The sequence below is a fragment of the Sylvia atricapilla genome, chromosome 12 (assembly GCF_009819655.1).
Source record: "Sylvia atricapilla isolate bSylAtr1 chromosome 12, bSylAtr1.pri, whole genome shotgun sequence".
NCBI classification, from domain to species: domain Eukaryota; kingdom Metazoa; phylum Chordata; class Aves; order Passeriformes; family Sylviidae; genus Sylvia; species Sylvia atricapilla.
The window spans coordinates 1,293,838-1,320,112 of NC_089151.1; the positions used below are offsets into that span (position 1 = coordinate 1,293,838).

The 26,275-nt window shown below is 52.3% G+C and overlaps 1 protein-coding gene across 4 annotated transcripts in view; it reads left to right on the forward strand.

Moving 5' to 3' along the window:
• Positions 1 to 26,275, forward strand: part of ANKRD11 (ankyrin repeat domain containing 11) — a 130,936-nt gene that overhangs the window by 75,470 nt on the left and 29,191 nt on the right. For 3 of the 4 annotated variants that reach the window (XM_066327430.1, XM_066327431.1, XM_066327432.1), the window contains one exon: positions 22,427 to 22,571. In XM_066327430.1, the coding sequence (XP_066183527.1) occupies positions 22,485 to 22,571 (87 nt within the window). In that variant the 5' untranslated portion in view covers positions 22,427 to 22,484. Of the gene's footprint in view, positions 1 to 22,424; positions 22,572 to 26,275 lie in introns of all 4 variants that reach the window. The other variant, XM_066327433.1, reaches the window with a different exon arrangement.

The following is a 26,275-nucleotide window of genomic DNA, read 5'->3' on the forward strand; positions in this document are numbered from 1 at the left end:
AGTACTAGACTAGAATCCACAAGCAGTAGGAATTGGGCAGGTTGTGGTACCCTCTTCCTGATAAATTAGCGGAGCATAAATAGAGAATCAATCCAGAGCAGGGTCAGCTGTTAGTGTGGAAAAAATGAGTGAAATTCTGGGAAAACTGAGAGCAAGGACCTGCAGTGCGTGACCAGAGCAGCAGGACACAAAGGTGAAAGATGCTTTGCTCAGCACTGAGTATGACGTCGAGTCACAGACTCCATTAGGTTGAGAAAGACCTTTAGATCATTGAGAGCACCTATGCCCCAGCACTGCCAAGGCCACCATGAACCCATGTCCCTAAAGTGCCACATCCACACAGCTCTTAAGTCCCTCCAGGGATGATGACTCCACCACTGCCCTGGAAAGATATTCAGGACTTCCAGGAATTATCTGTCCTATGAGTGCATCTTGCAAGTCTCAAAATCTGTGCAGGGTGACTGAAAAGGGCGGTTTCTTACCTTCCAGAGAAAGGGACTTAGGGAATGATGATTTCCAAACCAGGAAGTGAGCGATGGCACAGAGCTGCCTAAGGAAGCGTAAGCTGCTTACGGTGGATTAGATGAGTGCCTGCTTAGCTCTGCAATTAGAGAGGGAGATGGTGTGATAAATCATGAGTAACCAGCTTACCTGTCCCGTGATGTTGTTTATCTCCAGACACATGTGCTCCAGTTTCCATAGGTGGGGAGCATCTGCCTTTAAAGGAGTAGGTCTGGGAAAGAGGATGTGCTTTCCGTACAGTTTTCTGGAGTTTCTTTGCTACCCTTGCCCATCAGGTTTGCCCTGCAGTGAAGCTCTTTCCAGAGGAGCCCAGATGCGTGTCGCTGAATTGGGGTCACACTGCAGGGCTGGTTTGTGTTTTCCAAGAGGTCCTGAGCTCCTGATCCAAGGCCATGGCCCGTGAGGGTGGTGGCACCACCTTCTGTGTGCTCTTCTAGAGCCTGTCCCTTGTTCCTGCTGGTGCCATCCATGAGCTGCCCTGTGGTGGGACCTCACGGGAGGCAGGACAGGCTGTAGGAGGGGAAGGTGTTTCCCAGGGGTGCTGAGCTGCAGCAGCATCTCGGCCCTGCCCAGGCTCCTGAGAGGATCCTGTGGTCTTCAGCTGCTGTGGTGGTGCTTGTTCACTCCAGCTGCACAGCCAGAACAGCCTGCACAGCTCTGGGGTGTTGCTGACGTCTGTCTGTAAATACTCTGGACACAGGAAAGCTTTTATTGGGCATAATCTGTGAAATACTGAAACTGTTCCTTGCTGATGGTTGAGCTCTGAGTTATCCACCTGCCTGTGCCTCCAGCCAGTCCCTGCCAGCCTCCGGTGCTGGGAGGACACAAATCCCAGCACCAGCAGTGCAGAACTTGCTTTTCCCTTCCCAGGAACTCTGCCATGTCCTCCCAGCATCAGCAGCGTCTCCTCCATCTCTCCCAGGTGTACAGCTTAGCAAACACATTCAAAGCACTGCAAGGTTCTGGCCAGCTTCGGAGAACTGGTTGATGGGAGAAGTGTTTCTTTTCCAGGTGACCAGCACAGCCTGTGCACGGTGCTGTAAACAGTGTGACTGTTGTAATTGGTGCTTTCCCAGGTGATGGTGGCAGGTGACTTGTGCTGGCTGTCCCTGGGGAATGGTGTTCCTCAGACTGAGATACCCATCTGGAATTTTAGGGTCTCGGATTTGACTCTGAAGGCTTGGTGGTGCACAAACTGTGATACGCGTTATGGGGAGAGGCTTCCAGAGTTAGGTGATAAAGATGCCAAAGATTGGTCATGGAATCCCAGACTGGTTTGGGTGAGAAGGGACCTTATAAAGGACATCCAGTTCCACCCCTAACATGGCCAGGGACATCTTCCACTATCCCAGGTTGCTCCAAGCCCTGTCCAAGGCCTTGGACACTTCCAGGGATGGGGCAGCCATAGCTTCTCCCCACCCTGACAGGGAGGAGTTACTTCCCAGTGCCCCATCTAACCCTGCCCTCTGATCCAGGGAGCTGAGGACACGCTGGTAGCCCTCAGCCCCTGCTCCTGCCAGCAGCAGGGCAGAGAGCAGGAGATGCTGCTGCACCTCCATCAGCTGCTTCCCACACTATCCAGTCCTGCCAGCCCCATCCCTTCTCCCCTGTGCCTGCCAGGAGCTCCATCCTTCCCTGCAGCTCACCTTCCTGAGCTTGGGAAAGGGCCTGTGCTATTCTTAGCAGCTCAGCAGAAGATGCAGGCAAGAGCCTTTGATGGAGAGAGCAGGAGTAACCATGGCAGTCTCCCAGAATGGGGAACTGTGGATTACAGACATTAAAAGGCGTAAAGCAAATAGCAGGATTATCCTTGGTGGTGGTTTTCTAGTGAGCAGAAGGCACTACTTGATTTCCATGTTTAGGTGAGGCACTGTAAATTACCTGCAGTTAAAAAATAATGCTAATTAAATTCAGATGCAATAACGATTAACACTGCTGGTCTCAATGCACTGGATTTCCTTGCGGCTCTAATTGACAGAGAAAAAGCCCCGACCCTTCCTGAGAAAAGGAGGGGAGATTCTTGCTTCTCGCTCTGTGCAGGATCCTCCTCCTGATGCAGTTGTTAAGTTTGCGTTTCTCCTTTCTCTGCCTCATTATTTTTATTTTTAATGCAAGGCACTCCACAGAATCACAAAATCATTGAGGTTGCAGAATGCCCCCTGGATGTTTGAGTATGACTGATCCCCGCCTTGTCACCAGCCCAGAGCACTGAGTGCCATGTCCGGTCATTCCTCCAGGGATGGGGACTCCAACACCTCCGTGGGCAGCCCCTGCCAATGCCTGACCACCCTTTCCATGACAAAATTCCTCCCGATAGCTGGACTGAACCCTCCCTGGCACAGCTTGAGGCCATTTCTCCTGTTCCCTGTGAGCAGAGCCCAGCCCCTCTGGCTGTCCCCTCCTGTCAGGGGATTACGGAGAACCAGGAGATTCCCCCTGAGCCTCCTTTTTCTCCAGGCTGAACCCCTCTGGTTCGCTCAGCCTTTCCTGGTGCTCCAGCCCCTTTCCCAGCTCCGTTCCCTTCTCTGGACATTGTCCAGCAAAATCAGAGCAGCTGGATTTGCTGGTGCCTTTGCCAGTGACCAGCACCAGGATCCAGGAGCTGTCCCAAAGCTCTGCCAGCGTGCAGGTTCCTCGTGCCTGTGTGTGGTGGGTGCTCACACCCAACCCCAGCACCTCCCTGCCCTGAGCAGAAGGCACTGTGTCCTCCTCCTTGCCTTGGTTTTCCAGAGGAGAGGGGAAGGAGCCGGGGGCTTTGGGCTTTGCTTAGCATGCGAGCGGCGTTCTCTGCGCAGCAAATTCCGCTTTCAACTCCAGCGAGCGCTGAGGCTCTGCCTAAATGGGCCTGCTAAAGATATTTTTTGACATTTGAAAATCCTATTAAGGCTGTTTCTCCGTCTCCCCTCGCTCCCTCCCCGCTGCCAGCTCACCACGGAGGCTCTGCAAAGGTTTCTTTAGGCGGCCGGGTCACGTCCTGCACAACGGGCCTCGGGAATATGGGTCACAACGAGACGAGGGGAACAAAAACTATATTGTCCTCGTGTCTTACGCTGATGGCTGATTGAGGGACTCCCTGAACGGACAGTTTAGGGTCTTAATGAGGTACCAAACATGAGGTAATTCAGAATGTGCCCACGGCCGGCCAGGAGCGGGTTCCTCGCTCCAGCTTCTGCTCCAGCTCCTCTTTTCCAAGGGCACAGGTCTGGCAGCACGTCCTTGGAGCAGAGTTTGCCATGGCTCCCGTTCCTGCGTGACTCACTGGTGAAGCCCATGAGCACATTGTTGATTTTCTTATTTACAAATAAGTCTCTAAGTTGAAGCTGTTACTCATTGACTTTAAAAAACGCAGGGCTGGAGGCTGGAGCCGGTCCCTTCAGCCTCATGTTGCAGCTTCTTCTCCAGGCTCTGTAAAATTAAATTTAAAGAAGGATTTCTATCAAATCCTCGTTTTCTGGGAAATTCCTGAAACTGAGAGCAGCCTGCAGTGGGACAATCACCAGTTGTGCTGGTAGGTGTGTAATTACCCAGGTTTTGGGGAGCGGGGATGCAAACAAGTTTGCATACATTGAATTACAGGCGGTGTTTTAATAGTATGTTTTTTAGGTCTTGGCTTGGATCCAGAATTTTTTCGTGCTATTATCCTCTATTTACAGCTTTCAGAAATCAGCTGATGTCACTGCACATATGTTTAGAGCCGTTGCTAAGGTGATTAGCTCCAGAATTCAACGCCTACGCAGCGCTGATGAAAGGCTGAGAAACTGCTCTGCAGCGTCTGTTCAGAGCTTTGTCGGCTTCAACTATTAAGAACCATAAAACAATATTACCCAATTTTAGGGTAAATACGTTGGCCTTGACTGATAATCGTGCATCAGGTTCTACAGGAACAGAGAGGCTTTATCTGGCACGTTTAACTAAGCCTAGGAACATTTTTCATTGGGAAGGTGTTTTAAAATCACTCAGTTCCTCATTTCCATGAGCCTGTGCAGGGTTGTGAGTTCAGGGTTTCCTCTGCCAGGAGGTGACAATCCAGGCCCAGGCCAGATGTCTGCTATCTGTGCCATGGGCAGGGACACCGTCCACTATCCCAGGTTGTTCCAAGCCCCATCCAACTGTCACCACTCTCACAGGGCAGAATTTCTTCCCAATATTCCATCTCTTCCTGCCCTCTGGCAGTGGAAGCTTCTCTGTGTCCTGTTCCTCCAGGCCATTGTCCAGAGTCCCTCTCCAGCTCTCTTGGAACTCCTTTAGGCACTGGAAGGGGCTCTAAGGTCACTCCAGATTCTTCTTTTCTCCAGGCTGGACACCTTCAGCTCTCTCAGACCCAGCAGGACCCAATCTCTAGTGGCAGTCTGTCCTCTGGAATAGAAATTAAAGTCATTACCTTCCTCTCCCCTTGTAGGCAATGATATCAAGTTGCCTTTCTCACCAGGACTGGGATCCTCTTACCTCCTGCTCCCACAGCAGCAGAAGAATACCTTTATTCATGGTGGAGAAGCCATGAAATACAATCAAGTTGCCCACAGCCTACCAGAAATGGGCTACCAGGTTGCATTTCGTGGGTGAAAACTCTGTTTTGGTTTAAGTCAGTGTATTAAGTGCATGTGGAGTATCTTCTTTGCAGTTCAAGGCATGTTAATGTCCTTAAAAAAATTCAAAACTTAAAAATCTACCATTTAGACTACAGAAAGATGTAGACATGGATGTATTTTTGCCCCAGTCATCTAGTACACTGTATGTATTGTAGATATTCACAAGCATTTTTTTTTTCCCTGGGAGTTTGCTGCTCTCCCACTGATTATTTTTTCCTTTCCTTTTTTAAAGGAATCTGGCTAAGGCTTGACCTAGTTTGGCTGTCATCACACCGTGAACAGTGCAAGCCTTCACCTAACATAGCTCCCTATATTTTTGTTCTGTAGGCTGTGCAAAAATAGCCACACACAGCCAACAGCTGGGGGTGAGCAGCAGCACAGGGTTTTTGCAAGGAGCAGGGCTGGGAAGGTGCTTTGGCATCAGGGATCTCTGCAGGAGCAGGCAGACACTGAACCTGATCAGTGGGATGGGAGCCTCTAAGGGGGATTGTAAAAGAGGAGGAGGGTGAGGGACTTTGGGCAAGGCTGGAGGGACAGGACAAGGACTTCCCACTGCCAGAGGGAGAGTGCTGGGCTGTCTCCTGCCATCCCCTCGAACCTGCTCCTGGGTTGTTGGGACATTTGACAGCTCCCACAGAGCCTGTCCCATGGGTAGGTGACATGGGGACCTGCATGTGGCAGCCTCCTGGAGATCTGAGCTTTCCTTCTGGGAATCCAAATATAGCTCCGTGTGATCGAGTGCTCGCAAAGAAATGGAGTAATCCATACTTGGGACAAGTCCAGGGCTTAAAATTCCTAATAGCCTCTTTCCCGGGCTCGGCAGCGTGTCCTGCGCTGGGAGAGTCAAGGTCTTTGCTGCTGATGGTTTAATTTGGACAATGAGCATCACTTAGAAGTGGCATTTTACTGCATTCGTTTCACTCTTACTTTCCAAAGAATCCCTGTGATCCATTCAGGCTCCTCCCTTTGGATGCTAATGGACTTCTGCTGGGATTTTGTTGTTTCTGTGAAGCATCAGGGTCTCCTGTGCGGGGCTGGGGCTGGAGATCTGCTCTGCCCTGAGACAATGCCCCCATTCAGGGCCCGACTCCAGGGGAGGGGAGAGGCACTTCTGATGGCAATTAGTGTGCAAAGCCTCTCCTAATCGATGCCTTTGCTGGGTGTCCAAAGTGCTGAGCTGGTCCTTCTGGGCTGCACGTTCCTGCACTGAACTAAACATGTTCCTCAGGCACCTTTTAGAAAGGAAGGAAAAAAAAAATTCCCCAGGTCACATCTCAGCAAGAGCAGAGCATCTGCAAGAATCGTGGTGGTAGAGAGTGGCCACAGCTGGTTTGAACCAGCCTTTTTGGAAGTAAAACCTGCAATAAATAGTGCTTGGTCCTCACATCCTTCATCTGTGGGGTGAAGAGGTTGGCTGCAGTGGGACCAGCAAAAGGTGCTCCCATGGGATGAGGGTGTTGTGAGGGTGGTGAGGGGCTGCCACAAGTTGTCCAGAGAAGCTGTGGCTGCTCCTGGGTCCCTGGAAGTGTCCAAGGCCAGACTGGACAGGGCTTGGAGCAATCTGAGATAGTGGAAGGTGTCTCTGCCCATGGCAGGGGGTGGAATGAGATTAATGTCCCTTCAACCCAGAGCGTTCCAGAATTCTGGGGTTTAATTTACTCTTGTACATCCTTAGCAGAGGACTAAACAACGCATGTTTTGCTGTAACTCCAAAGCCAAAATTTCCAGTGTTTCCCAGTGTTGTGGGCTGTGCTGTGTGCACGGGCTCGGTGTGGCAGGGCAGCACTGCCTGTCCTGCACAGCTCCAATGTGTCCTGGCACAGTGTGGCACCTGTAACATCCTGCATTTTACAGGAAACCCCTGGATTGGGAGCCACATGCTTTGTCCATATCCCAGTCTGCCCGTAGCCTGCTGAAGGAAACAATCACACTTTGTGTTTCACAAGCTGTTTTTAATCTCCTGGCTCAATCCCAGTCACGAGGCTCTGAGGTGAAAGGGCTTAGAGAGACCAACATGAATCGTGACCATCCCCATCGGCACCGGGGGCCGGCTGCCAGGGATGCAGACCTGGAATAGCCAAACCGTGTGATCTGATGTGCCAGGAACTGCAGGAGGCTGCTCTGCTGCCTGGGTTGGCCTTGGGAATGGTCTGGAATGCAGCAGGTCCCGTGGCAGGAGCAGCAGGCTCCATGGAACCATCTCTGATGGCTCCTGGTGGGACAGTGTCACTGGATGGGTCTGCTGGCCAGGGGCATTTGAACCAGTCATGGCTGATGTGTGGCCTTAAGGAGTTTGTCACTTCTGCTGTTTTGTGGAAAGGGCTGTTTGACCTCTGACAAGTGATGGATTAGCCTGGAAGTGGGAATTGGAGACCTGGCCCTCAAATCCCACCACACTGAGCTGCCACTCTTGGGAGCATCAGTATGGGATCATCCCAGAATCATGGAATGGTTTGGGTTGGAAAGACCTTGAAGTCCATCTTGTTCCACCCTCTGCCATGGGCAGGGACACCTTCCACTATCTCAAGTTGCTCCAAGCTCTGTCCAGTCTGGCCTTGGACACCTCCAGGGATCCAGGGACAGCCACAGCTTCCCTGGGCACCTGTGCCAGGGCCTCACCTCCCTCACAGGAAAGAGTTTCTTCCTTATATCTGATTTGAATTTCTCCTCTTTTAGTTTAGAACCATGACCCTTTGTCTTGTTGTTCCTGGAAGGTTTGTCCCCATATTTCTGATGGGCCTTTAAGTATTGAGAGGCCATTTTAGGATTTGCTAAAATGAACAAAGAACACAATTATTTATAGATCATTGGCAGGTGTATTTCCTACACAGGGGCTACATTCAGGTGTCCTTTAAACCTGAGCCTGCCATGACTGCCTGGGGAGGAATTTGTGCTCAGAGCACATTGGGGATAATTGTATGTGCAGTTTTCCTTGGACATCAGTTGTTCCCTTTTCCATAGGAGGTGGGATTGAATGGGAACAGTGAATTCCCCGTGTGCTGGGGCATCTGCTGGAGATGTTTCCAGCTCTGGCCTCGCTCTGATGGCTCAGCACACCCACCCCAGGTGATGGGGCTGGTGCAGCACAGTGGGTGGGCTGGGGTGGGCTGGGCTGGGTGCCATGGGGTGGGATAGACTTTCCCTGTATGGCACCGAGGCGTTAACATTTTCCCTGGAATTTTAAATAAATCTCTTCATGTGCAGGCTGGGTTGTGACTCACACCCTTGGGCTGATGGCAGCAGCAGCGTGGTGAGCTCGCACTAAAATGAGGACAGAACTCAGCTTCTTAAGGCTGGTCACGTGTTAAAGATGCAAAAGGATGTAAAGATGTAAAAAAAAAAAATAAGGATGGGAGAGAAAACCAGTGGGTAGAAGTGTCCTGATCCAGCAATTTCCATCCAACCAGAGTAATGAGGGATTGGAGAGCTGCTTCCAGCTCTGGACCTGCAGTGTTCCCTGCTCACACACACCCTTATGGGCACTGTGTTAATGGCCCAGAACTAGAAACAGGTGCTTTTTAACATTAGAAAGGCAGAAAATCGCCCCTCTCATGGTGTGAAGGTCTTGCCTCTGCTCTCTGAGAAATGTTGAGTGTGCCTTGAAATGGAGATGGTGTTGTGGATGGTCTTTGATTCCACTTAGACTAGGGAAAACTGTACTGCTGATTTTAAAAAGGAGAAAAACCCATAAAACCAAAAGGATTAAACATGTTGGTTAATGCTGTTCCTGTAAAACCATGTGGCCAGGTCCAGCAGAATAGGGATATACAGAGCAGTTTTGGAAAATCTACTTGGGGAGGTCTCGAGGAGAGAGAGAAAGAGGAGAAAACACAACATGAATGGATGACTTGACTTCAAATCCCTGCACTTCCACTTAACTCAGGGAAAACAGGTTGTGACAGTGCGTGAGTCATACAGAAACTGCTTGGAAATAGAGGAGAATGTGAAAATACTTTTGGATTTGGCCAGCGGGGATCTGTACCTTCACAGACAGGCAGTGAGGGAGGGGAGTGGGTGGGAATGGGGCACGAAGATCCCATGGAGGTTGTAGTGAGGTGGGGCTCTTGGAGGTCTTTTCCAGACACAGAGACTCTGGGATTCCATGTGCATGGTGCACGTAGGTTTCACGAGGAGCCACGGCTTGGTTTGTGATCTGTTGGCGGAGTGGGAGGAGAAGAAGGAGGAGGAGGAGGGCTGGAGAAGTTCTCAAAGGTCACCATGCTCTCCAGCCTTGCAGAGCAGCACAAGGAGCCCTTGGTGGGTAGAAGAAGATGAAAGAATTTCTGTGCAGATCTGTTTATAGAGATACTCTCGAGAACACGGGGGATAAAAAGCTCCAGGAACCACTGGGGAGTTCCTTTTAAGCGTCGTGGATTTGCAGCTGGATCTTCCCTGCCAAAACCAAGGCACAGGGAAGGGAGGAGGGCACAGACAGGTCCAGGGGCTCTGGTGCCCCTCTGGCACTGGCACTGTGGGCGGAGGAGTCTGGTGAATCAGCACCCCTGGGTCAGGGTGCTCCATCCCCAGGCTGTGCCTGCAGGGAGCTGAGTGCTCCCGTGGGAGCAGGTTTGTACAGGAATCTCATCCAAACCAGGCTCTGACTAAGTCCCATCGCCTGGTGCAATCCCAGGCCGGGTTTAGGATGTGGCTGCACCTTGGAAAAATCTTGGGTTCTTGCTGTGAGGTCCCTTTTAAAGCAGTGCTCACGTGACAGGCTGCTTACAGGGAAAAGGGAGCTGCTGCTGCTGCAGCACCTGGTGCATCCTGAAATCCCTGACAACTGCCTTGGAAAGCAATCTCAAAGCCTATCTGTCTTGACAGTGTCTCTTAATGGCTTACTAATAATGCCTGAAGATTTGCTGGAGCTCTGCCACAGCCCTGCTGTAGAATCACAGAATCATGAGATGGTTTGGGTGGGAAGGGATCTTGCAGCTCATCCTGTTCCACCCCCTGCCATGGGCAGGGACACCCTCCTCCAAACCTTGCCCAGCCTGGCTTTGGTAGGTTCAGAATGCTCTGCTCTCCTCCAAACTGAGAACCTCTCAGTTTTCTGTGATTAAATTAAATCCCCCCAAATTGGGAGCCTCAGAAGGTGTTTTCCAAGTGCCCTCCAGGAGGCAGCCAGAGCAGGCAGGGAGAGATCTCCTCAATTCCTGGTAATGGTGTAACATTCAGGAGTGTTTTGTGGTGGGGTCAGGCCCATGGGGTTCGTTGTCATCTACAGCCCATCATCATGGGGGACATGGGAGTGCCTTGGATTTCTGAGTTAAGGTTGTTGCGTGAATCCTAAAGCAAAAATTCCAGCTCCGTAAACATATTTGCCATAGCATGAGGTTTGTGCCTGTCAGGTTGGGGAAGGGGTCATGTAATCCAGGCATGCAACACTGGATTAAATTATCATGTGCTACAGGGTTTTAAATCTCAAGGTTTGCTCTCAATTTTGGAGGGGAGGGGAATTTCTGGGCCAGAGCAGCATCGCTGCCAAGCTGAAGGAGGCTTTTATTGTAAAATAAAATATGAATCAGAACATTCAGTGCACACCTGAGGTTTAGTCATCGCCAGGGAAGGTTTGTGTACAGCCCTGACAGCTCAGAGTGCTCCAGAGTATTTGTAGGGGGAAGAGGGACATTGTATAAGGGAGGCTCAGGTTGGACATTGGGAAGAATTTCTTCATGGAAAAGGTTGTCAGTCATTGGCAGGGGTTGCCCAGGGAGTCCCGATCCCTGGAGGTGTTCAGGGAATGCCTGGATGTGGCACTCAGTGCTCTGCTGTGGTGACAGGGTGGGGATCAGTCAGGGGTTGGACTTGGAGGCCTTTTCTAATCTACATGATTCCATGAAAGCAGAAGCAAATGGAAGCCAAGAGCTTTGCTGGTGAGATGTTGGGATGGTCAGTTTTACTGCTGGGAGAACATGTAGGTGCAGCCAAGCGCATGGAGAATCCTTGGGCTAAACAGGGAACAGAGGCAGCACACGAGGCTGGATTTTCTGTTTCTGAAGTCCCAAGGTTCCGAGTGCTCCGGTGTCCAGGCAGTGCCAGGCTCTCCTCCTGGCCCGTCCTCCTCCCTCTCCCCCGGGCTCCGCTGACGCCGTGTTAATAATTACTAGAATGTACTTTCGGGCAGGTTATTTGTTTTCCCTCCTCATGATGTGCAAGAGCGGATAATGAAATTAATTTGCACACTTGGTGAGTTTGCAAAGCCGGCTTCAGCCACGTTGCCACGATACTGCGGCGGTGCCGGCGGCTCCCGGGGCTGCTGTTTGCACAGCCGGGGCAGGCGGCTGCTGGCGTGGGCAAACAGAGCTCCAAGGGAGCTGGGGCATGCCCAGCCAGGAGAAAAGCTCCCTGCAGAGCCAGCACGGAGCGTGCGGGCAGTAAAAGCCCTTCCAGGCTGTAAAACCCCTTTCCAGCCTGTTAAACCCCTTTCCGACACGGAGTGTTTGTTTGGTGCTGCTGATTCCAACCGGTTTAGTAGGTCAGCAGCCCAAGGAGGAAATTCCAGTGTTGCTCCTGCAGGTTGTGGAGCTCGTGGTGGCATCACCTGGAGCCCACTGGTGAATTTTCAAGTGTTTTGTTATCGCTTGTCTTTAAGTCCTGAGTCCCGTATCCCCCAGCCCACGTGTGTGGTGTGTGAACCTCGATGTTTTCCAGGAGCACAGAGCAGTGCTCTTTGGAGCTGGTCAGGCTCTGCTGGGCAGGTTTCAGTCAGGACATGTCTGGTGAAGCTGCCCAGTCTGTGGGATTGTCTGGAGAGGTGGATGTGCTTCACTGTGCAGTGATTGAGAACCGCAGCTCTGACATTCCCATCTCCCTCACCACGTGCTTGGCCAGGGGGCAAAATCAGTTTGGGACAAGACGTGGCTGGGTTGTTTTCTGTGTCCTAATTCACCACACAGGTAAAGGACCGAGCCAAGAGCACAAAACTCTGCCAAAGGCTGTCCTGCTCCCAAGGCCCAGGGTGATCCCTCCATGGGCACCCAGCAGCATCCACCCCCTGGCACAGGAGGAACTCAGTGTACATTCTTGACCTGGGTTCTGTCAGAGTTCCACTCTGGTTTGTGAGCAGGTTCAGTCCTCAGATCACAGGGAGAGGCTGGCTGTGCTCAGCTCTCGAGGCTGTGGCTCCTCTTTGCTTGCTGTGATCGTGCTGGGAGCACGTGTGCCAGGTGTGCCACGTCAGCCTGGCACAGACCTGGGGACCAGGAATGACTTGTACCGCTCCTGTTGTTGCATTCCTACCTGGATCCTCATGACCCTGCTCCAAGGCTCGGCTCCGTGTGTCCCTTGATGTGTTATTTTGGTGTGGCTGCAGCCTGGCTTTGGGCTGCTCTTGGGGTAGAGGTTGCCTGTCACTCCTAGCTTATTTTCCCCCCAGCCAAGGTCACAAAGGCTGGCTTTGAGCCCTCCCTTCTCCAAATTCTGCTACCAAGTGCCACGTGTTCACCCCGGGCTCCTCAGCCCGGGGGAGGCAGGCAGATCCAGCAGGCAGCTGGGAGACAGACCTTGCTTTTTAAGGAAGACAAGGAGGCGGCAGAGAATCTGTTGGGTTTTTCCCCCCCAATTTGCCACACGTATGTGTTGTCTGAGCTTTGCCTTTTGGAAGATGCTGGGGCTCCTGGGTGAGCTGTGCTGGGGACATCTGCAGGGCCACACATGTCCCACCACGGCAAGTGTCTGGTCAGCTGCTCCAGGTATTCCTAGAATTACAGGAGTCATGGAATAGTTTGGTTTGGAAGGGACTTTAAAGCTCATCTTGTCCCACCCTGTGCCACAGGCAGGGACACCTTGCTCTAGATGAGGTTGATCCAAGCCCTGTCCAACCTGGCCTTGAACACTTCCAGGGGTGGAAGATCCAGAACCTCTCTGGGTATCCTCAATTTTTGGCCAGTGTTGAAGCAGCAGCTTTATAACAAATGGTTTTACCAAAGGCCTCATGTCGTTTGATTGGGCTCAGGATCAGGAGGGGCTCTCAGGTTAGTGTTTTTGGGGACTCATGTCCTTAGAGAAAAATCTGTTAAAGCAGGTCTGTTTTTATAGCTCCCCATGGCACCTTCAGCAAGAGCTGTAGGTGAAATTTCCTCTGTAGAGAAAATGGAGTTTCCCCTATACAAGAACATACCCTTTTTAGTAAATGCATTCCTGTGTCTTTATATACAACAGAACTCCTTCAAGAGCTGTGTGATTTGAGAGATGGAAAGCTGCAGGTTTGTGGAGAATTCACCCTGCTTTGACTCCTTGCAAACCAGCAGCAGGTTTTTCCATGCCCAAAGCCTCCCTGCCAGCCCCTGGCCCAGGATGGCCCCTTCCCCTCAGCTGTGACGTGTGTCCAGCCAGGGTCCTGGCACAGGGCTGAGCCAGGCCTGGCCTCCTGGCACTCCTGGCACTGCCACAGCAGAGTCACCACGTGCTGGGCCAGGAATGGGAAAACCAGGCGGGAGCTTTGGCTTCTGGAACAAGATGAGCAGAAGCGAGGAAGGTAACGGGCAAGGTGCTTCTCCCCATACACCTGGCAGCAGAGGGTGTGTGGTTTGCTTGGAGGAGCTCAGGATTTGTGTTGGCTGTGGCACGCAGAGCCCCACGGAAGCACAGCAAGAGCTTTTCCTGTCACGCAGCTCGTGCAGCAGTGATGGGCTGTCGTCAGCAGCTTGGCTCCAGCTTCCAGCTCGAGCTGAAACAATCAGGAAATCCACTGTTGGTATCAGTGTGTCAGGGCTCGGGGAGCCACTGTGGCTTTTGGAGCGGTACGGAAATTGTGGTGACAGTTCTGCTGCTGGGACGGAGCACCAGCAGCTGAGGACAAGGGGAGCCAGCTCTGAGTGAGCCCAGAAATGTGCACAGAAGCCCTTCCATGCCCCCACTCTGCTTCCCTGCCCTTCCCTCCTGCCTGCCTGGAGCTGGGAATCTGGCTGGAGCCTGGTGCATTCCCGGCCCTGGCGCTGTGCCGAGCTGCTCCGTGGTGCGTGGTGTGCTTGGGAGAAGGGCTTCCCTGCTGAGTGCTGCCCTGGCACAAGGCTGGAATTTCTCATGGCCCAGACTTTTCCTCATCTCCCCAGGTGCTTTCCATGCTTACAGAATTCCGGTTTAATGTGACTCTTTCAACAGAATCACGGAATGGTTTGGGTAGGAAGGGACCTTAAAGCTCCTCTTGCTGCATCCCTGTCATGGTCAGGAATACCTTCCACTAGACCAGGCTGCTCCAAGCCCATTTCAATCTGGCCTTCTGTCCATGTCTATTCTGTTGTCACCCTGTCATTTAAAAGCTGACAGTAACATGGCAAACAAATCCCAGTGTTTTGTACATGAATCAAATAGGAGTCTGGAATCTGGAAGCCACTGGCTTCAGTGAGAAAGAAGAAAGAGGAAAAACAAAACTCCTGGATTTGCACACCCTAAATAAGAGGAAATCATCAAAGTTCTGTGCTGGGTGTTCCCCAAAAAGCCTGATGCCTTCAGGGGCTCTGTGTGATATTTGTTCTGTCTGGACCTTACTCCTGAATCCACCAAAATATTTCTGAGGTTCCCACACTGGGAGAAAGCACGAGGATGCTGAGATGGAAAGAGGGGTCCTGGGAGGAATTGTGCAAGAATGGGAGAACGAGGAATGTTTTGCTGCCATTACCATGGATTTTCCTGCTCACAGCTGGGAGAAGATGTTACTTTGCTGTTGCGACATCGTGGACTGAAACCAGATATAAACACAGACATCCCAAAGCTTTTGTGCAAATCCCCTGGGACTCGAGCAGGGATTTTACTGAGGGGGTAACTGGTGTTGCAGAGCCCTCAGTCGAGGGTCTCCTCAACTTAAAGGACCCTGTTGCAATGGTCATGGCAAAATATTTTTGGTTTCTTTCTTATGTAATGAATGTGCTTGGTTGGTGTCTCCTCTCAGGTTTGAGCGCTTAAGTCAGGTGGTTTATTTGTAGTTTAAGGCTGTTTCTTGTCCTGGATGTGGACACAGTGATACCAAAATTGGGCAGGACTGGAGTGAGTCTCAGTTGGGCTTTACTGGGGGCTGTGTGTCCATTAAATGTGTGTGTACCTGCATGTGTGTCCGTGTGCAGGTGTATGTACAGAATAGACACTGGGAACAGGGAGTATTTATGGAATTCAGGCAGCCCAGACTCCCAGGGCCAGGCCTGTGTTCAGCTGTGTTATGTCAGAGCCAATTCTGAGTGCCCTGGGGTGAACAAGGCACAGAGTTGTGTTGGTGATGAGGCCACAGAACAGTGATGCCTGTGCTCCTTTAAACAGCCAAAAAGGAACCCAAATGCATCCTCGATCCTGCTCCTTTCCCGAGCCTTCCTGTTCTGCAGCTGAGCAGCAGATGGGACTCGACAGAGCCACCACGAGCTTTCCATAGGAACAGTGCTGGTCCTGCAGCCTCCCCCTGGGACAGGGCCCTGGTGCCAGCAGTGGGAAGATGGACCATGCACAGGTGGGAGCTCAGAGGGTCCTCAGTCTGGCTGAGGAGGGAGCAGAGCGAGCCAGCAGCCCCTGCCAGCCCCGTGTCCCCGGTGCCACCACGGGGTCAGTGACGCAGGTCACTGCCAGGGCCCCACAGCCACTGCTGCTTCATCTGTCACCCTCTGGTCCGTGATGGTCAGGAATTGTCTGTGCTCACTTGTTTCTCCGTCTTAAAAATCGGGTCTGGCTCGTTTCTGGGGCTTGGCTGATGCTCCTGAACCCCTCGAGCTGCGCGTGGAAGCCGCAGCCACGGCTCCGTGCCATGACCTGGGGGCAGAGCCCAGCTCCCCAAACTATCCTGGGAATGCAGATCTGTGGTGCTCAATTTTTGCCAGGATAAAGCAGCCCTGGGGGATCGCTGTCTTTCCCAGCTGGTGGCTCCCACTCACATCCTGGTGAGCTGCAGGTGAAGGCTTTGTCCTCCTTGGACTTCTCAGCTCACCAGCATCATGTTTCTCCCGTGTTCTCTTTATGCTGAGTTGTTTGGGCTGCATTTTTCCACCCGTGTGCAGCAGCACTGGGAATAGTCATGTGGAGTTGATCACTGTTTTGAAGAGGTTGATGTGGAGAAATTCTGGTAGTGACTGTGTTGGCAGATGTGGTCACAGCTCTTCCCTTGCTGAAGCCTGATGGATGTCGAGCAGAAGCTGGGAGAAGCGCGGAGTCCTCCCTCTCCGGCAGGTTTTGATCTGGGCTGGTGATCCAGAGCCATCCTGGAGGGGACAACAGTGTCACACTGAGCTTTCCCACCCTGGCTAGCAGTGGTGCAGCAGGGTTGTGTGCTGCTGCAGACTTCCTCTAACGCTCGGGCTGCTCCAGAGGTTTCCACATCACAGCTAATCCCGCTCCCAGACCGCAGCCCGGAGCACTGACTCAAAGTACAGTTTTGTAACTTGGCCAGGAACCAGATCATCGGCAGCATCCCGAAATGGAGCAATACCAGAGGCAGCTGTGTACGGATAATTGAGGGAAGGGTTTGTGGGAAAAATTGCTCCCGGAGAAACCACACAGGCGGAGTGGCTGCTTGTGGGTGCAGGGCACTGTCAGGGCTCTTCTACTTTGGATTTTCTGTCTCCTGAGAATGGTTCCAGCTGGAAGATTCTGAATCACAGTGTGGTTGAGCAGAAATTTCCAAATATAATCCTGTTAAATAGCAACACTTGGTGCTATAGAAATATGTTGAGTTGTCAGAATTGGAGACCGCTGACCTCTTGCTGGGGCAGGAGGAGGCACTGGCGGGTCACAGGTGTGGGGTTGTGGTTTGAGTTGAACCCCTTAGCCGGGATGGGTTCCATGTGGTGGAGCCGTGCTGGAGAGCCATGGAGGAGCTGGATGTTCCTGGTGCCCAGCAAGGCCATGAGCATCATCTTCATGGTGATCCTTGGAGACCTGGGTGCCACATCCATGTGCAGCCTCAGCTGCTCCACTGTGTTCTTTTCTGTGTTCTGAGGAACTCCAGGAAGAGGCTTCTGTCACACAAAAGATTGAAATACTAACAGCTGCTGTAATTCAGTAATATTACTTAATTCAGTTTAATTTAAGTAACTTAGGCTGCAGGATCATTATATTTTGTTATGATGAGGGTGGGGAGGCACAGGTAGCCCAGAGCCCAGGCTGTGGCTGTCCCATCTCTGAAAGTGTTCAAAACCAGGTTGGGAAGGGTTTGAACAACATGAAGGTGTCTCTACCTGTGGCAGGGGTAGAATGAGATGGGCTTTAAGGTCCTGCTGTCCTAGTCTGGCATTCTGTGATTCCAGTTTAGTAAGTTTACTTGGCTGGTGTGTGTTTGAGAGAGCAGGAAGCCTTGCCCAAGCCAGGATATCAGGAGGTCAGGATATATGGGGTAAGGCAGAATAAATATTTTGTGAAGGTGGAAGAAAGGAAAGTAACTTGGGTCCAGGCAATGACTGAGAACAGCAAAGGAGAAGCCAAGCAAAGAGGTGAAGAAAGATGTGTCATCTCTAAAAACTCCTGATAAGGAGCAACATCCCCTTTCAAAAGCCAGGAACAAACAGGTATCAGGTCCCCAGGGTAAGGAAGGACGTGGAGTTGAAGGTGAGGACACGATGGAGCTGTGAGACCAGGGTGAACCCACATTGGTGATGGTGCTTCCCCACCGACTGCACTCCAGGAAACTCAGGCTCTCCGTTCTCCTTGGTTTGAGTTCTGGCTGTAAGAATTAGCACCTTGCACTGCTCTATCTCAGTAATAGCTAATCTTTGTGATTACCCATTGTCAGGGGCTGAGGAAACCACCTGTGTTTGGTTTGCAGGGCTCCTGCTGCTCCCGGCCGTGTGTACTCACTGTGGAAAACCGTGGACTTTGCTCTTCCGGAGCCGAGCTGGAGCACAAAGAACAATTGTCCCTTGTTCCCCAAACTGCACGTCCTTCTGGTGCTCACAGACACTTTTAGGGACTAATTGTGGCTCATGTTGTCCAGACAGGTGGAGGATAACCTGGTGCAGGGGGCACATTGGTGGAGCAGCCTGAACACACAGCAGGGCTGGGTTGAGGCTGGGGCAGTTTTGGAGAAGCCGTGTCTGCCTCATCCCTGGGAGTGTTGGGTAGGGCAACCTTGGAGCAACCTGATCTAGTGGAACGTGTCCCTGCCAGGCAGGGGGTGGAACGGGATGAGCTTTGAGGTCATTTCCAACCCAAACCATTCTGGGATTCAGTGGTTCTGTGTGTAGAAAGACATCAGCTCTTGGTATTTTCCCTTTGCTTTCCAGAGCTGGGGGACAAGTGTCAAATTGTGGGTGTGAGTTATTAATCTAAGGCAATTTTCAAAGATTTAAGACAACGACCTTAAAAGGAGACTGAAGTATTAAAATTTTCGTTTTTCACAGGCTTGTTCCTATTCCAACCTTTTCAGACCAAACAAACGTGTTGGATCTGTGCAAATAATGTCTGGGGCTCTAATTACATCGGGGGGTTTGCACGGGCAGGAGCCTCCAGCCAACTCCCTCCTATTCTGGCATTTCAAGAAGGCTCCACAATCTTTTTTACTCCAAGCTGGCGGGGTACAGGCAGGCTCCAGTGCACAGATCGTGGGCATGAGCTCATTTGTTGTGGCTTCAGATTGAATGGCAGGAGTTTGGCTGCTCTGCGGGAGGGCAGGGAAGGAGGGCTGGGACCAGGAGCAGCTGCCATTCCCCTTGGAGATACATCTGGAAATGTTCTTCATTCTTTCCTGTGAGGGTTGCCCAGAGAAGCTGCCCCATCCCTGGAGGTGTCCAAGGCCATGTTGGATGGGGCTTGGAGCAACCTGGTGCAGTGCAAGGTGTCCCTGCCCATGGCACAGATATGGATGTTGGGGTGTTGCTCATGGTTCCATGAAGCAGGAATGGTAGGGCTGGGAAGTTTAAATGCACATGGGGTTGGTTAATGAGGAGCTGCTCTCCTGTCTGGCCCAGCGTTGGTGTTGTCTGGCAGGGGCTGTAGTCTGTCTGTGGGCTTTGTCCTTGTTCTCTGTGCCTGTCCCAGTTTGTCTGTCGCCTTCCCTGGGAGCCTCTCCTGGCTAATGGGTGCCACTGCTCCCACGCTGCCTCCAGCTGCCCACACGTCTTGGGGTTGAAGCCAGCAGTCCTTTCATCCTCCTCATCTTCCTCCTCCCTGCAAGAGCCAGATGACACCTCCTTCCCTTCCATCCCTTTCGGGACTGTGGCTTTCTGAGGTCCTTCACAGACATGTTTGGTCTCAGTGTGTGGCTTGGACTTGGTATGCCCTGGGCAAAATAAAAACCATTTTCAACTGTTTCCTTGGCCCATTGAGGGGACAGGGGACGATTGTGGGTGGTTGTGCTCAGGGCTGGCTCTGCTATTCCCAGCCAGACTCATTCCGCACGGCTCCAGCCCTGCTCCTGGTTGTGTTCCAGAGTCCTGTTCCTCCATCCTCTGCGTGCTTGGGGATGCTGTGGGGGCTCTGACCCTCACCCAGGGCAGGGTGGGCCAGGAGAGCCCCCAGTCCAGAGCAGGGTGACTGGGCTGGATGTCATCCCTGCCCTTCCAGCTTTTTCCCCAGCTGGCAGTACTCCATGGGCTGGGACCACCACAGCATTCCTTCCCTGCTGGATCCAACCATCCTGAAACAGCAGGAGCTGCCGTACCCGGCCTAGTCCATCCCAGGGCAGGCTCCCCTTCTCTGTTCACCCCTTTCCCAGGGGATTGTGTGGGATCCAGCCTCTCCAGCCTCGGGGTCTGCTGTGCCCCGGGCTGGCTGTGCACAGCCAGGGCTGGCCCCTGGCCAGGGGTAAACAGCTCCTTTGTTTTCCTGGAGAAGTCCGAGGGATTATATTCTGTTGAGCTCACTTGGTCTTCCACTTGGTGTTGTGCAGCCACATGTAATCAGCTCCTCCGAGGAGCTGAGTTAATTGTTTGTCAAACGGGAAGGGTGCTGCTGTCTCCTGTAGGGAGGTGAGCTTCAGAGGGGCATCGTGGAAAAGGGATGGCTGGTCCAGCTCCTAAATTAGGAGGGATTGAAGCCAATTTGTCGTTCTGCAGCCCTAGGTTTGCCTCTCTGCAAATGCTCTGTTGTGAGCTGGGGAAGGCTCTTCCAGCCGGGAATCTGTGCCTCCCCTCTGACTCCGATTAAACGTGCTTAAAAATGAAACGAACTTATTAAACGTGCTTCAAAATGAAACGAAGGCTGCGTCGTTGTCGGTAATTGTTGTGCAAATGTGATACTCCCTGCAAGCTGTGGAACAGGCCAGGGCTGTGTTTACCCGGAGAGGCAGCCGGCTTTCCAAGTGTAATGAGTCAGCTCCGCGAACAGAAGGGGCGCAGAATTAATCTGGCATCCGTCTGGCCTTTTCTCAGTTAAACAGGTTTTGGAGGCTCCACGTGAATAGGTGCCTACCCTGGTACAAGCAGCCACAAAGACTTGGGAGTTGGCATGAATTTTTTGGGGACTTGGCAGCGGTGTGGGTCATGGGGTGCTTTGAGCAAGGCACTGAGGTGGGGTTGGGTTTTGGCTGCTGCTGGGAGCAGAGCGTGGCCCGGTCCCACTGTCAGCAGAGGTGAGGCTGCTTGGGTTTAATATCCCTTGAGAGGTGTAAATAAATTTCCCTTGCCCAGCAGTTCATCTGAATTTCCACCTCTTAGATTTGCAGTGAATGTTGAAGGGAATATTGTCCTGTGCTCCTGCCTCCTCCCAGGCACGCGCTCCTTTCTCCTGTACCTGCACCTTAATGAGCCCCTGTAAGAGAAACCGAGGGGAAATAATTCTTACATTTCCCCAGCTGGCTAATGATGCCTGGCAGAGAGAGATTCCTGGGGCTGGGAATGGCTGGAGCTGCTCCTGCAGGAACTCAATGGATGTGCAGCATGGAGGGGACACTGGTGGGCTGTCCCCATGTGGAGCAGGGGGACACGAGGTTTTTGTTCCTAAATGTGGATAATGACCTTCCCACAGCCCAGGCAGAGGAGCTGGGCTGGAGAATGAGCTGCCTTGGGAAGCTGGAAACACCAGCACTGTCTGTGCCTGGTGCTTTGGTCTGGGAATTTGTGTTTCTTCAGGGCTGGGCTGGGGCCTCTGAACCACCTTTAAAAACAAAACAATAAAAACAACCCAAAGTGTCCCAAGGCCTCTGAGGCGTAAATAGAACAGAAATTTTGAAGGGATTTCCAGGGAACTTCTAAATACATGACTCCTCTCTCTCCTCTCTGAGAATTCCCATCTCCCCTGGACAATTTCCTGCAGTTGTAGCTCTGCAGAACTGCTGCTGTAAGATGTAAATGGGTGCAATTTAGAGCTGGCAGGTGACAATTACATGGGGAAAAGTTCCTGTTTGTGCCATTCCAGCCTCGGGTGGAGGAGGCCTTTGCTGTTGGGGTTGCTGGGAGTCACTTCTCACAGATACCCCTCTGGTGTGGGGAGAGGAGATACACTCTTTTTCACCTGAAAGGGCTGATGTTCCTGAGCCCTGCTGCAGTTTGTGCCTCGCTGTATTTCACGTGGCAGTTGTCTTCCCAGCCCTGCAGCCAGGCAGCACACGAGGAGCAGGAGTGCTTTGTCCTCTCCAGGCTGGCTTTCCCAGGCCAAGGTGCAGAGCAGGGTGAGGAGCTGTGACAAACCACTCCAGGAACACTGAGCCCTCTGCCCTTCCTGCTCCTCTGTCACGGTGGCAGCGTGTTCCAAAAGTGCAGTCTTGAAGGAGGTTTCATAATTTGTTTGGTTCTGCAAGTGTGTCTGGGAATTCAGTGTGGCCAACTGGGGTGCAGGGCTGTCCCAGCCTGGGGTCTGTCCCCGTGTCCCTGTGCTCAGGACAGAGCCACAGCTGCAGGAAGCTTTATGTGAGCTTGGGGTGATGCTGTGGATGAAGAGCAGGAGGTGTGTCGCTCTTTTGTGGGACTTGATCCTTTTTAGGCTGTTGCATATGAAACAAGCTGTGTCTGCAGCTGCAGGATCCAGTTTGGAGTCGGCCTCTTCTCCCAAGAAACAAGTAATAGATGAGAGGAAACAGCCTCAGGCTGTGCCAGGGGAGGTTCAGGCTGGAAATCGGGAGGAATTTCTTTATGGGAAGTATTGTCAGGCATTGAAAGGGTCTGCCCAGAGAGATGGCAGAGTTCTCATCTCTGGAGGTGTCCAAGGAAGGCCTGGACATGGCACTCAGTGCTCTGGGTGGTGACAAGGTTGGGGCTGGGCACAGGTTGGACTCAATGTTCTGGGAGGTCTTTTCCAAGGAAGGTGGCAGGAGCCTCCTGCAGCTTTTCCCACATTCGCTCTGCCTTCCTGGTGTCCCCATCCAGGGGCTGGGAGGGGGTTTATCCCCACGGGAAGGGCCTTGTCTTTCCCCCCCACAATGGACAGATCCTTTTGAGATGTGTGACCTCCCTTTTCCTCTCTCCCCACAGACGGTTGATGATGAGGCGATGGCAGCATAAATGAAGATCAAGTAAGGAAGGCAGAACGATGCCCAAGGGTGGGTGTTCTAAAACACCACAGTCAGAAGATTTCTCTCTCAGCAACGACATGGTGGAGAAACAAACGGGGAAAAAGGTAACGTGTTGGGGCCACCTGCCTTCCTTTGGGGATGCTACTCTTTGAGCCTGGAGTCTTTGAAGCCATGGAGGAGGATGCCCTGGCACTTAACCCAGGGATTTACATTGGTGTGTTGGTGCTCTGCCAGCTGATGGGGTTGGGTTTGTTTCCCTGTGGCTGCAATCCTTCCCAGAAAGTGCTGGGCTCACCTGGGCCCGAGTCAGCTGAGCAGCAGGGGATCCTTTGGAAGATTGTCTTTTGCAAGTTCTGTGTGTTTTTAGGAGTTTCTGCACTAAGCTGTGGAGGACCTCAGTGGTGTGGTGATGGTGCAAGTGTGTGCTGGGTGAGGGAGGAGTTTCTCCTCCTCTGGATGGAAATCCAGGCCCTTGTCAGCAGGGCTGCTCTGGCTTTCCCCAGCAGCACAGCTGGACCAGGCTCAGCCTGGGAGTTGCTCTGCTGAAATTGCTGCTTCTGAGAGTTGATTTGAGGTGTTGTCTGTTTTTTGGCGTGGCTTAGGTGAAACTACTGAGATGAAATCTGAGTTTAAGGATAAATACCTTCACACTTCTCCTCTTCATCCCGTTTTGCCCCAGGCATGAGCCCAGTCTGCTCTCATTCAGCTTTTTCCTCCCTTCTCAGTATCAGTCATTTCCAGTCAATAGCTGTGCAGAAAACTGTGCAAATGTTACCTTTAAATAAACATGAAAACCTACATCTACTGAATTCTGCTAAGGAGCAAATCTCATCCACTTCCCTTTCATCTCCATGCTCCAGTTTCTCAGCATTCCCCTGGGAGTTTGTGCCAAGCCCGAGGAGCTGAAGCTGAGCACGGTGAGCCCCAGCTCCGTCACTTCCCCTGCAATCCCACCCCACTGATGGCAGTAACTCCTTGCATGACTGAGCTCGTGCTATTGACAAAACGAGGAAAACACAGGAAAACCAACAGGAAAATCCCAGGCAGGATTTGCTTATGGAGCACCTTGGTTGGTGCCACATTCCCCTTTCTGTGTCGCTACAAGCACGGGTCAGTGCAGAAATGCTGTGAGCACAGCGTGGGGGCTTCTAGGAGGGGACAAAAATCTGGGATTTGGGATGTTGGAAGGGGAACAGCTGCCTGGTGGCACGGGGAAGATGCCAGCCTTTACCCTGGCAGAGGAGGCTGTGCCCGGCGGTGCAGGATATGTAAATACAGGCTGGGTAAGAAGCTTAATGCTGGCGCAGGTGCTTGGGGAGGGAGAGGATCAGTTGGAATATGAATCAGCTCCCATTTTATTCCATCCACTCCCGGCAGCTTAAAGGCTGCGTGTTATTTACAGAGCAGGTTTGTCGAGCGGCGCGGGGCACGCCGGGAAGCGGAGTTATCTCCTGCTGCCGAAATAACTAGGACACAATTCCTGCCTCCCATTCAGAGGCCTGCCCAGAGTGCCGCTGAGAGGGGTCAGGGCAGAGTTTCTGCTCCTTTAATTCTGGCTTTTTCAACGGAGGACAGGCTCACAGGCTCTTGTCTTCCAGGGGCTGAGCTGAGCTCCAGCCTTGAGTGGCTTTTGCCCTGTTTCTGGTTAATTCTGAAGCTGAGCTGGAGCAGTGACTCAGGGGAAAAGCACTTCGACCTCCTCGCTGCAGACGCTGTTGTACCTGCCTGTCAGCAACCGCTGCCTCGCATTTATCTTGCCTTTGTCAACACGTTCAAAGGCCTGAGCTGGGACTTGGCACAGCTTCCCCGAGAGGCTGGAGAGGGAAGGCAGAGCCTGGGACTCACCGTGGGCACAGGGAGAGTGTGGCAAAGTGATGCCAACGAAGTGTTTCTCCTCTTCGTGTGACCTTAATACCAACAGTTGATTTGGCATTCAGCAGGTTTTACATGCCTGGGCTCTGCAGCTCTGGCAGATAAAGGGGGGTCCTGGTGCTGCAGTGGGCTGAGTACCACGGGGGACAAGGGAGCTGGCCTTGAGCTGAAGGAGGAGAGGTTTAGATGGGGTATTGGGAGGAAATTCTTCCCTTTGAGGGTGGGGAGACCCTGACACAGGTGCCCAGAGAAGCTGTGGCTGCCCCTGGATCCCTGGAAGTGTCCAAGGCCAGGCTGGATGGGGCTTGGAGCACCCTGGGCTGGTGGAAGGTGTAGTAGGGGGTAGAACCAGATGAATTTTGAGGTCTCTTCCCACCCAGACCATTCCAGGATTCCATGATCACCAACTTTTGCACTGAATTCTGTGCTCAATCCCATAGCAGGCTCTCAGGGGAGCTGCCCTGTTCCTGGTGCTTGGAGGAGGAGGAGGCTGTGAACTGCTGCCTGGAAGTAGCAGAGCTCATTACAGGGGAAACTCCTGGCTCTCCGCTCCCTGCCCCTCCACGTAGGAACTTGTGGGATGCAGCCCTGAGAGTGAAATGGATTAAAGAGCGTGTCTGAGGGCGTTGGATGCTCCGTGGTGTTGGATGAGGAGCTGTTTCTCCCGGGGTTAGTGGAGCCCTTATAAGGCTGCACAAGGCTGCCCAGGGCGGGCGCTGGCAGCCCCCAGGCTCCTCCTGCTCCCTTCAGCCCGAAGGCTTTTGTAAAAATCTGCATGCCATATATGAGTAATTCTCCTTTCTGGTCTAGATCCACAGATCCCCGTAGCAGGAGGAGATTACTCATGGCTTAGGCTGAGCAGAGCACCACAGCAAGGGTTATATCACTTGTCAGAAGCATTTCCTGATGGGCCTGGCCTGGCTGCGTGGTTACACCGTGTGCTCAGCACAGCCTTTGCCTCTTTATGGGGAAATGCTCCCTCTTGCATAGTCAAAAGTGCATTTTTGCTGCAGTGAACACCAAACAGAGCAGCACTTAGCCCGGTTTCTGCTTGTAGGAGCTGGCAGAGGTTAAAAAAAACTTAGGTTTTTTCTTCTTCCTCTTCTCCCCTCTTCAGAAAAGGGAACATGGGCCTTCTTTTTCGGTTCTTCATGAAATCTGTTGTGCTGCCAGGGCTTTTCAGACTGGATGAGTGAGTGCTGGGCTCTGTGTCCAGCGCAGAGTCACCCACCAGGGTCTCTGGGTGACTGAAGAGATGACATTTCAGTGAAGTTAATCAGCCCCTGCTCGTCACTGGGTCATATTTCTTACAAACTTTGGTGCCTGAGGCTCACAGGAATGAGGCTTCAGCTCCGTGCTCCACATGTTTTATTGCAGCATTGATAACAACACAAATTCAAACTTTGCAGAGTTTTGTGTTTGTGTTTTTGTTTTGCTCTGGCTTTGGGAAGGCTACGAGATTTAGGGGAATTGTTTCATTTTCACCACGTTTACCCAGTTGCTTTCTGGGTACAACTGCATCCATTCCTTTTTGTAATACAGGGTGGGATCCTTCTTCCCCCTCTCCCTTCCCACTGGGTGCAGGGGAAGTCCCTGTGTGGCTGCATTTGCTTTTTGCAGCGTGGGTTGTTTGCCCACAGCAGGAATCTGACGTGGGGCATTGCCTGGGGCACCAGCCCTGGAGCCCTCCTGGGCTTCTCCTCCCAGGCTGCCCGTGCTGGTTTTGTTCATTGCTGCCTAATTTTTACTGACATCACAACCTGAAACGCTTGGAGCTCATTTTGGAGAACAAAGGGCTTTGGGGATTTCCATGGCTGGCAGTGCAAGTCTCTGCATAAGCACTGGGCTGCGAGTCAGGCTCTGTTGGAGTGAGGTGAAGGGGCTGGAAATAGGGATTTCTTTGCATGGCTTTGTAAATTGTAGAGTTGTGAACTGG